The 11,086-nt window shown below is 49.9% G+C and overlaps 2 protein-coding genes across 2 annotated transcripts in view; one reads left to right on the top strand and one right to left on the bottom strand.

The window, feature by feature from the left end:
- Window positions 1-6,937: 6,937 nt before the first annotated feature.
- Window positions 6,938-7,656, bottom strand: RMI2 (RecQ mediated genome instability 2). The gene has a single exon (XM_015410407.1). It carries the CDS (start codon window positions 7,627-7,629, stop codon window positions 7,213-7,215), a length of 417 nt encoding a protein of 138 aa, XP_015265893.1. The 5' UTR covers window positions 7,630-7,656; the 3' UTR covers window positions 6,938-7,212.
- A 382-nt stretch (window positions 7,657-8,038) lies between these two features.
- TOR2A (torsin family 2, member A) overlaps window positions 8,039-11,086 on the top strand; it is a 12,958-nt gene continuing 9,910 nt past the window's right edge. Inside the window, exon 1 of the mRNA XM_015410404.1 lies at window positions 8,039-8,072. Coding sequence (XP_015265890.1) covers window positions 8,039-8,072 — 34 coding nt within the window. The remainder of the gene's footprint in view (window positions 8,073-11,086) is intronic.

Below are 11,086 nucleotides of genomic sequence, written 5' to 3'. Positions count from 1 at the left end.
CTTGGTCTGAGTTCTCTGCTGTGGCCTGTCCGTCTTGGGTGGCCCTCCATGGCATAGCCCACAACCTCATCGAACCGCTCAAGCCCCCTCGCCACGACAAGGCAGTGATCTATGAGGGGGTTTGTGATAGACTAACATTAATCAGCAAAATGTGGTATGAAAGAAAAGGAGCGGACTTTTCAAACATTTGTCAGCGTTAGAGCTAATTGCTGGCTTTTGCAGATTAAGATAATGCCCATTTAATTCCCCTCCCCCCAATATCTAATTTACAAATTCTTTCAACAGGCATCTCTGCCTCTTCTATTAAAACGAGACTTAAAAAATGTGGATGAATGCCAGAGTGTTCACAGCCTTTCACAGTCACAGGGGTCATTTCCTGTGGGAGTGCACAGGAGCGGAGCTCCGGCAGTAAGGAGCCCAGGGGGTGGGCACATGCAACAAACCCCGCCCCCTGCTCCCAGCAGCCCTCATTTGGGCCACGAGGAGCAAGAAGCAGCCAGGTAAGTTGCAGAGCCCCCCCCCCCGGCCCACCTTCAGGTACAAGCTCTCCCTCTTTTTTTTTTGCGCCCCCCCCCCCCATAGCTAGCAATCCAAAACAGTCCAGTGGCACCTTTAAGACCAAGTTTTATTCAGGTACAAGCTCTCCCTCCTCTGTGAGGACACATCTGCATGTCCCCCCCCCAATAGCCAGCAATCCAAAAGAGTCCAGTGGAGCCTGAATGGTGGATGTTGCCTTCTGACACACTTCCGGTGATGTCAGGGGCTGTGGCATATGGTCACTTACATTACTATAAACACTATAGTGTGGGGGGAGGGAGAGGGGGAATCAGTGTGTTGTAGTTGTTGGAACAGGGTCTAGGAGACCTGGGTTTGAATCCCCCCACCCAGCTAGGTGACTTCGGACCAGCCACGCTCACAACCTAACCTACCTCACCAGGCTGCTGTGAGACAAAAATGGAGCAGAGGAGAATGATGGGAGTTGCTTTGGGTCCTCATTGGTGAGAAAGGCGAGGTATAAATGAAGTAAGTTCATTTCATGTGTTAAAAATAGAATGACCACTTCAGCTAACAATTACTGGTTTTACCAGCGGCCAACCTCTGAGCCCTGACCAAGGCAATCAGAAATTTAATTTCTTCCAGATACTGGGTTGAAATCTTGTATCCCAGCCAAAGATCATGCAGTGTTACTTTTAAGCCTTTTTAAAAAATAATCTACTTATTCTTAAAATGATCGAGTAAGCAAGAAACACAGATGTACAGAGAACACTTGCATGTGTCAAAGAGATAGGGTTGCCAAGTCAAAAAAACTCACCGGTGGGGGAGCCTCGCTGGGCTCCGGGAGCTGTCCTTGGATGCGTGCGTGTGACCGGAAGTGACGCGTGACGTCGACCACGTTGGGGGCATGGCCCGGATTGTCGGAGGGAAAACAGACCCGGGCCACGCCCCCAACGTGATCGACGTGGTTGCGTCACCTCTAGTGACGCAGCCACGCTGCGCTTTGGGGAGCGGAGTCCCCCCCGGGCCCCGATTCCGCGGCGGCGGAAATCGGGCCTCCAAAGCGGGGGTTTACCCGCCCCCCGCCTCCACTTGGCAGCCCTGCAAAGAGATTACAAGCATATATGCAAACATATCCCCCACGCTGCCTTCTCTAGCTCACTGAGAGACAGTGGTGCAATATGTAAATTTGTTTTTGACACCATCTGATGTTGTTTTTAGCTATTTTTATCTCTTGGATTTTAAACTGTATAATACTATGTTGTTGACCGCCCTGAGCTCTGTGAATTCAGAGAAGGGCGGCATATAAATTGAAATTATTAATAACGAAATCAGAGTTGATTTATGGCAACCCTGTAGGGCTTTCAAGGCAAGAAAACGGGGGTGGGTTTGCCCTCGCCTGCCTCTGCGTAGCAACCCCGGACCTCCTTGGTGGTCTCCCATCTAAATATTAACCAGGCCGACCCTGCTTAGCTTCCAAGATTAGGCTAGCTTGGGCCATCCAGGTAGTGGATTCTTACCCTACCTAACTTTAATTTAGAATTAATATTTCTAAGAGTCCTACCAGAGCCTTTGCAGGAAAGACACAATTACATGAGCCAACACTTTATTAAACTTTCTGTTTTGTAACCTCTAAAGCGTAGTGTGATGCACAGCGATGCTTTCCCAAAGAATATTTGTAGCCAACATTGTTCTGCTCATCCTATGATTGTTCTGGGGTGGGAAGTCATCTATTCATAGCTCTATGTAACATTATAAAGGTAAAGGTTCCCTTGCTCGAAAGCCAGTCGAATCCGACTCTAGGGTTGCGGTGCTCATCTCCGTTTCAAAGCTGAAGAGCCAGCGCTGTCCGAAGACTTTTCCGTGGTCATGTGGCCGGCATGACAAAACACCAAGGCGCACGGAACGCTGTTCCCTTCCCACCGAAGTGGTCCCTATTTATCTCCTTGCAATTTCTTGCTTTCGAACTGCTAGGTTGGCAGGAGCTGGAAGTAGAGGTGGGAGCTCACTCCGTCATGTGGCACACTCGGGTCTCGAACTGCTGAACTACCGACCTTCCACAGCCTGCAGTTCAGCGCCTTAACCACTTGAGCCACCGCAGCTCCTCATGTAACATTATACATTAGACAATAGATCTGGGTGGTGTTTTTGTTATTTGTGTTTTGCCAGTGAGTTGTCTGTCCAAGGTAAAACCTCAGGATTGCTAGAACAGTGACTAAAAACACATGCTGCAGTATCACAATAAATTAAAACCAGTTCTCAGGCCTATTTATGCTAACATTCTAAATAACACACCTCATTATGTCCTCAACAATACCAAATCCTGAAAGAGCCATACTACTAAATGGTCCATTGTGCAATTGAGTAAGATGCAATTTGGCTGGTGGTGAAAAAGGAGGTTTCTTTGCCACGGTGTGCTCCATCTGATTTGACCTGAGTCTTACACCGGGGCTACTCAAGATGTCTCCCCACTCCCTTTTGTTTCTTCATCTCACCTCTATGCCACAGTGCTGGGACTCAAAGGAGAGGACGATGCCTTGGAGCAACACTGCCCAAGGCCTTTCGATGGCTGGCATTCCAGTCTTCGTCCAGTCTTGGTTGAGTCACCAGCCAAGCACTTCAAATTCCCCTAAGCTTTTGGAAACCAACTGGACCTATAAGCTTTGGAGGCAAAATGAACTGGCCCCCCACTCCAGAAGAAGAAAAAGAAGAGGAGATTGGATTTATATCCCGCCCTTCACTCGGAGTTTCAGAGCAGCTTACAAACTCCTTTCCCTTTCCCTCCCAACAGGCACCCTGTGAGGTAGGCGGGGCTGAGAGAGCTCTGACAGAAACTGCTCTTTTTCAAGGACAGCTCTTATCAGAACTATGGCTTGCCCAAGGTCATCCAGCAGCTGCAAGCGGAGGAGCGGGGAATCAAATCCAGATTAGAGTCCATGCACTTAACCACTACACCGAACTGGAGACAGCTGGACCACTGGGCAAAAGCTATGTTGGGCCTCCACGCATGGTCCTCCACATTGCTTACCTCCACCACCACTGCAGAAGGAACAGTGCTACACTTTACAAAAAGCCTAATTTATAGTCTTCTGAAATGATGAAATATACATGAGGGAACTGGAGACAGCTGGACCACTGGGCAAAAGCTATGTTGGGCCTCCACGCATGGTCCTCCACATTGCTTACCTCCACCACCACTGCAGAAGGAACAGTGCTACACTTTACAAAAAGCCTAATTTATAGTCTTCTGAAATGATGAAATATACATGAGGAGTTTAGTGGGTTTTTTGAAACCTGAGTTAGGGTGAACGACATGGCAATTAAGAGTTGCCCTTGTACAGAGTATATTTGTGTTTAGGTGAATGTCATGTCATGAGCCCAGTGTCCTACTGCTTAACAAACTGTTAACCCCGTCCCTCAGCAGCACCAACACACTGCGAAGGTTGGCAGGTTACCTCTGCACAATGCCCTCCCCTTAAGAGTGCAGATCCACCGTCCTCCATTCTACTTCATCCAGTGGCAGACACTTAAGTCCTACATTGAAGCGACACACCAGCTTCTGTTGTATGCTCCAAACTTTGGATAACCAGTCTGAAATACTCAGTGCGTAAAGCAACAAATCATTATTATTACTGGCAGTTTGGCTGGTCTTTTAAAAATGACTGACACACAGAACGCAATACAAGCAGCATGTCGATACTTCCTTTTATTAAGTCTTGTGAATCTCAGGCTCTGGGATGCTGGAGACATGGCTGTCTTTCAACTCTTCACATGTTACAGAGTAAGGAGCTGCGGTGGCTCAAGTGGTTAAGGCGCTGAACTGCAGGCTGTGGAAGGTCGGTAGTTTGGCAGTTCGAGACCCGAGTGCGCCGCATGACGGAGTGAGCTCCCGTCTCTAGTTCCAGCTCCTGCCAACCTAGCAGTTCGAAAGCAAGAAATGGCAAGTAGATAAATAGGTACCGCTTCAGTGGGAAGGTTCCGTGCGCCTTGGTGTTTAGTCATGCCGGCCACATGACCACGGAAACGTCTTCGGACAGCGCTGGCTCTTCGGCTTTGAAATGGAGATAGAGTCAGATTCGACTGACTTTCGAGCAAGGGAACCTTTACCTTTATGTTACAGAGTACACAGGTTGGGTCTGGGTCCCCCTAGCCCTGGGTCACACTTAACACAATCACAGGCCAGTTGTGGGTTCTCAGTTTTCAGCCAGCCTATCCCTCTCAACCACCTGGCTTCCACCCTGCCAGAAGCATTTCCAGCCACACCAGCTTAGTCGTTCAGACTGCATGAGCCTGGCTGCTGAAGGAGAAGCTCAAGGAAACGATTCTCAATGGATGCAGAACATCTGCATGTCTTTAATGGGAAAAACCAGGAAAATGTCCCCAACTGTTGAATATTTAATATGCCAGCATTGGGTGTCTAGGGTAATAAGGGATTGATAATTACTTCGCAATGCTACTTTCATATGGCTGCAAAAGAAGTTGAATAAAGAGTGGGGAAAGTACACTCCAGAAAGGATTATTGTGGAGGACACCAGAACAATTTTCTCTAAAGTACTAAAAGACTCTGAAGAAAAGATGACCTCTGAAATGAAAGAAAACATTGGAACAAAAATCAAATTAAAGAACTAAAACCTAGAGATCACACAATTTGGAAGACTGTAGAGGAGAAAATCAATTCAATGACAGAAACTGTAAAGAGTTATGAAAGTAAATCACAGCGAGCCAAAGAGCCTACTGTGGAAACTGGTGACTGCTGGCCAGTGTTCCCTCTAAGCTGAGTTAGTGTGAGCTAGCTCACAGTTTTTTAGCCTCCAGCTCACAGATTTTTGTCTTAGCTCAGGAAGGAGGGCTCCAGAGCAAACTACTTCATGCAGTAGCCAAATCGCCTGCTCACCACTTTAATGCCGGTAGCTCACAAAGTAGGATTTTTGCTCAACGAACTCCATAGCTTAGAGGGAACATTGCTGCTGGCCCCAATGCAGCACTCTTGTCAGCAAAGGGGCGCTGCAGCAAGACCAGGGCTGCCCCACCTATTCAGTCAACAGGCTCAGCCATTGCCAGGATACCTATGGCCAGAGGTCATTTCGGGGGGGAACGAGGGGGAACGCAGTTCCCCTGGGTGAGGTATGAGGGGGTGGGGCACATGACGAAGCCCCGCCCCCTGCTTCCGGCCCTCATTCAGCCAGGAGGAGGCAGGAGAAGAGGGAGGGTAAGTTGCTTCCTCCCTGCCTCTCCCCACCCCTGCCTGCCTGGGGCCAGGGAGGGCCTTCGCGGGGCTTCCTCGCACTCCCACTGGCCTTGCAGGTCCACCACTGGGCCCCTCGTGGGGCTCGGCAGTGAAGCTGCAAGGCCGGCGGCGACGGCCGGGGCCGTTGGGGGCGGGGGGTGTGGCCTTATGACACACTTCCGGTGATGTCAGGGGGTGTGGCATATGCTAATGAGTTATGCTAATGAGTTCCCCTAGCTCTCTTTCTACGAAATGACCCCTGCCTATGGCATTTGAAGTAAAGCCATTAGTTGCTCTCACCAGTCAAATCTCTCGTTTCCAAAGATCTGCGAGCTGGGGACGTGGCTCTATGACACGTGCTAGCCTGACGTTTGTGGTGGTGATTTTTAAATGTGGAAACTACTTTTGGCACATATGATATTGCTGTTCAAGGACTGGAGGTTGCAGAAGGGATGGGCTGCTATGCATTGCACTGCGTCATAGTTATTGCCTGTACGGAGGGATTTGGTGGTTGCATTCAGCACGGGAGGCTCCAGTTACCATTCCTGTCCCACTGGCACCCAGCCTCACCTCATGGCCACTCATAGTCGGTGGAGGATCATCTCCGTTCCTAAAGCGGTGCTGCAAAGGAATTGCTAGGAATATACCTGGGGAATGCCATCCATACCCTTTGATCCAAGGTACCGACAGACACGTGGCTCCGGAGCAGCCCTGGCTGTTTCTGTGACCGACCCCTAGTTGCCCTTATGCCCCTTCCTCTCCGCAAGGGTGTGTTCTATTTACTGTAGTGCTACCCTATAGGCCCCTTTGTATTGTCCTCACACATGCAAATAGTCCCGCTCTCGTCGTTCGACCCATCCCACCAGCCTCCGAGGAAGCATCACTGGAAGCCTGAGCTGGTTTGGGAAGCCAGGCATTCTGGGTTACCTGGGAACTGCATGCCACTACCTCAGTCTATAGACCTGCTAAGGAGTTGTTGCTACTGCAGCCTGGCCAGCAGTGAATGCAAGCAATGACATGCCTTTTATATGGGTCCGTGGGGAAGTCTGATCCCAGCTATTCTTATGCCATCTTCAGAAAGGAAAGACAGAAAGAAAGAACAGTATTCTGTCCAAAGTAGGCTTTTTGCATCAGTATGAACCGTAACTGGTTGCAAAACCTCAAAGAACAACATCAGTTATGCTCAAAGGATCGTTGTTGTTTTTTACTGCGGATCTTTTATTGTGGCAACAATTAGTCTTCCACTGTACTAACCTGATGCTGCTTTATCCAAACTGACTTATCTGGAAATAGTAACTATTCAAAAATGCACACTCTTCAGTTCCCGCTGCTCTCAACTCCTGCAGTAAACTGAGTAAGTAAATTTCTCCAAGTAATTCAAGTTCTCTGAAGGATACGTTCGAAATTAATTTCAAAGGCAGAATCAAACGGCTCTTCAGGACTTCGCTTTCTTCGGAAAACAAGCATACAGACCAAAGCGGCCTCCGCCACTAAGGGAGATTTCTGTGCAAATCCTCCACTTCCAGCCCCCACATGTTCCTATGCAAGACACTGTCGGTGAGAGCTGTCATCTTCACTGCTCGAAGGATGGGCTCCGGGCTACAAGACAGTACCTGCCCCATCACCATCACATACTTCCCAGCACTGAGGCAGGGCCGCCCTTTGGGGACCTTGTCTGCTCCCTGAACCCTGAAAGAGCCACTTTCATCTTGCATTTGCACAGTCGAGCCGTCCTGGTCCACGGTGAAGACAGTGCCCTGCATCCACACAAGGGGAACTGCCAAAGGGGGGCGTCCATACTCCTCCCGAGCCAACAGCCACTGACCACCAGGAATCCGAGAGTACCGCCGCAGCTGTGCAGCCAGAACCTTCACCGGTGGAGACTGCAACAAGAGGTCTTCTGACATCACACCACTCCTCCTTCCTGCCTGTTCTCACCTATAGAAAAAGCACGTGTAATAACTTAAGATACAGGACAAGAGATATTAATGGCTTCTACCAGATCTCAGGTAACTGACCTTTACCAAAAAAAAAAAAAAAAATCAAGAGAACCAAACTCCTTTCAGACATGGCGAATAGGAGGCTGATTAGACAAACCTCTCTCTCCAAAATAGAAATGCTCTCTGAAAGAGAAATGCTTTGTTCCAGGCAAAAAATATGAAACTCCTCTGGGATCATATAGACAGATCAATATACAAACATACCATGCTTGCAATACCTACAAGTATTCCAAACTAAAAACATAAAAGAAGGCAAGAAAAAAATTGCCTAGAGGGTTTGAAAATGTACTGCAACAAAAAAAATATGATACTAGACATGGTACTTCAGTACTGTGAGAAATTTGCTTCCTGTAATTCAGATAAAGGACCACTGTTTGGCAAAGAATGGGGAAACACGAGTGGTACAACTACTGGTATAGGTGTAGTAGATGGATAACTATACTCCTTGTATACCTCATACCTAAATGTAAGAAGCATTTCTAAGAATTCTTAACAGATGGTTTATATCTCTGGATAGATACAGAGTGCAGTCCTCTAAAGAAGTTAATAGGCGGTAACTGTTCGGTACTTAACTTTTAGCCACTTTAATACTCAAAAGCTATGTTGGGGGGAAACACAAAGAAAATGGTCACATTTGGCTGGTGCAACAGTCCCACAATAATTAGATTCCAGGCAAGAAGAAGAACATGTCAGGAAAATTGGATGTTACAAGATACCATTGCAACCAGTCTCTATTTTGCTAAACATATTAGGTGAAAAAAACCCTGCAAATAAAACAAGCAGTATCCATTCAGCCAATAAAATTTGAGGGGGAGGATCTCAAGTTACCCTGAATCAGTGTACAAGCTCATTTGGTGGTCTTACATAAATGGCAAGCCAAGTACTTTTACAAGGTAGAAGACCCTAGAAGAAGAAGAGATTGGATTTATACCCCGCCCTTCACTACCCAAAGGTGTCTCAGAGCTGCTTACAAACTCCTTTCCCTTCCCCTTCCCACAACAGACACCCTGTGAGGTAGGTGGGGCTGAGAGAGCTCTGACAGAAACTGCTCTTAAGAGAACAGCTGAGAGAACTTGTGACTGAAGAAGAGGAGATTGGATTCATACCCCGCCCTTCACTACCCAAGGGAGTCTCAGAGCGGCTTACAGACTCCTTTCCCTTCTCCTCCCCACAACAGACACCCTGTGAGGTAAAAGAAGAGGAATTTGGATTTATACCCCGCCCTTCACTACCCAAAGGTGTCTCAGAGTGGCTTACAAACTCCTTTCCCTTCCCCTCCCCACAACAGACACCCTGTGAAGTAGGTGGGGCTGAGAGAGCTCTGACAGAAACTGCACTTAAGAGAACAGCTGTGAGAGAACTTGTGACTGAAGAGATTGGATTCATACCCCGCCCTTCACTACCCAAAGGGAGTCTCAGAGCGGCTTACAAACTACTTACCCTCCCCACAACAGACAACCTATGAGGCAGGTGGGGCTGAGAGAACTCTTGACAGAAACTGCTCTTGAAAGAACAGCTGTGAGAGAACTTGTGACTGAAGAAGAAGAGATTGGATCCATACCCCACCCTTCACTACCCAAGGGAGTCTCAGAGCGGCTTACAGACTCCTTTCCCTTCTCCTCCCCACAACAGACACCCTGTGAGTTAAAAGAAGAAGAGGAATTTGGATTTATACCCCGCCCTTCACTACCCAAAGGTGTCTCAGAGCGGCTTACAAACTCCTTCCCCTTCCCCTCCCCACAACAGACAGACACCCTGTGAGGTGGGTGGGGCTGAGAGAGCTCTTGACAGAAACTGCTTTTTTCAAGGACAGCTCTTATCAGAGCTATGGCTTGCCCAAGGTCATCCAGCAGGTGCAAGTGGAGGGGTGGGGAATCAAACCCGGTTCTCCCAGATTAGAGTCCACGCTGTACCAAACTGGCTTAGAGGGAGCACTGGTTGCCAGGTCGGGTTTGGAAAATACCTGTGGACTTTGGGGGCGGAGCCAGGAGAGGGCGGGGTTTGGGGAGGAGCCTCAGCATCCCACAATGCCATAGAGTCTGCCTTCCAGAGCGGCCATTTTTCTCCAGGGGAGCGGATCTCTGTCAGCTGGGGGGCCGTTGTCAAAGCGGGAGATCCCCAGGCCCCACCGGGAGGCTGGCAACCCGATCGCCCTCCCGCGGCAAAGGAAGAACCGCCTTTTCTTCGGGCGCCTCTTTTCACTTCACCTCCCCTCCCTCCCTCAGGGCCTCGGGGGCCTCCCGGCTTCAGCTTCCCCCTCGTTCCTTCTTCCATTCCCCCTCCCTCGGCCCGTTTTTTCCCCCCTCACCCCCTCCGCTTTCTCTCTCTCTCTCTCGGGACCTCCTCAGAATCTCGTCGCCCGGCTTCTCCCTCCGCCGCGCGATCCCCGCCTCGGCGGCTCCTCCCGGCCGCAGTTCCCGCGCTGTAGCCTCCCGTCAGCCCCTCCTCCCCAGCAGGGGCCTCGAGGCGCCCGGGAAAAGTGCCTGCCCGCCCTCCAAACTGCCAGGCCACGCCCCCTTCAGGCCACGCCCTATCCACGGAGGGGGCGTGGCCTGGCAGTTTGGAGGGCGGGCGGGAAGGCTTTTCGAGGCCTCCAGCGCGGGAAATCAGCCCGCGAGACGAGCCTATCAGGTGCAAAGGAGGGGGTGCCAGTCTTCACTGCTTTCCCCCCTTTCACGGCAGGCCCAAACTCCCTCAAGAGGCTGCTTCTTGGAGAGGGGAGGGCCACCACCAGCGATAAAGTGGCGGGAAGCAAAGCTTTCCAGCAGCTGGGGGGGGGGAGGGGGGTTCTGAGGAAAATAACCCCCTCCCTTGGGCCTGCGGAAATCCTAGGCGAGACCTAAGCCCGTATGTTTATTTGTACACACGCACTTTGCTCAGTGTGAGGGCTTTTTTGGCTGAGGGACCACGGCTGGGCAAGACGGAGATGGCAGTAGGCCGCTGAACAGAAGGTGATATTTAAGTTGTATGTAATGAAAATAGCGGAATGCTGAAATCATATGTTCATTTGTTATGAAACGAAGAAATAGCTGTATGCTCATCTGTTATGGAATGGAAAATAACAGATTGTTTGTTTTTAGTTTAAAAAATGAAATAATTTAAAAAAAAAAAAAAAAACATGAGCCTGTTCCTGGCCCTTTCCCTAATGCGACTGCGTCGTGTGTGGTGAAATTCCGCGAACCGGACAAGTACTGCCAGGCCACGCCCCTTCAGGCCACGCCCTCTTCACGGAGGGATTGGGCGGAGCCACCGGAGCGCGCGAGCCCGATGAGCCTCTCGCGCTCGCCCGGCCTGAGCGCCGCGGTGCAGGCTGGGAGCTAGCGTGGCGAGCCGGGCCCCGGGGGGGGGGGGGGGGAACCGAGGG

The sequence above is a fragment of the Gekko japonicus genome, unplaced genomic scaffold, assembly GCF_001447785.1.
Source record: "Gekko japonicus isolate JY-2015 unplaced genomic scaffold, Gekko_japonicus_V1.1 scaffold1863, whole genome shotgun sequence".
NCBI lineage: Eukaryota > Metazoa > Chordata > Lepidosauria > Squamata > Gekkonidae > Gekko > Gekko japonicus.
Note: the sequence above shows the minus strand (reverse complement) of the source record. Positions and strands in the feature narration are given on the sequence as shown.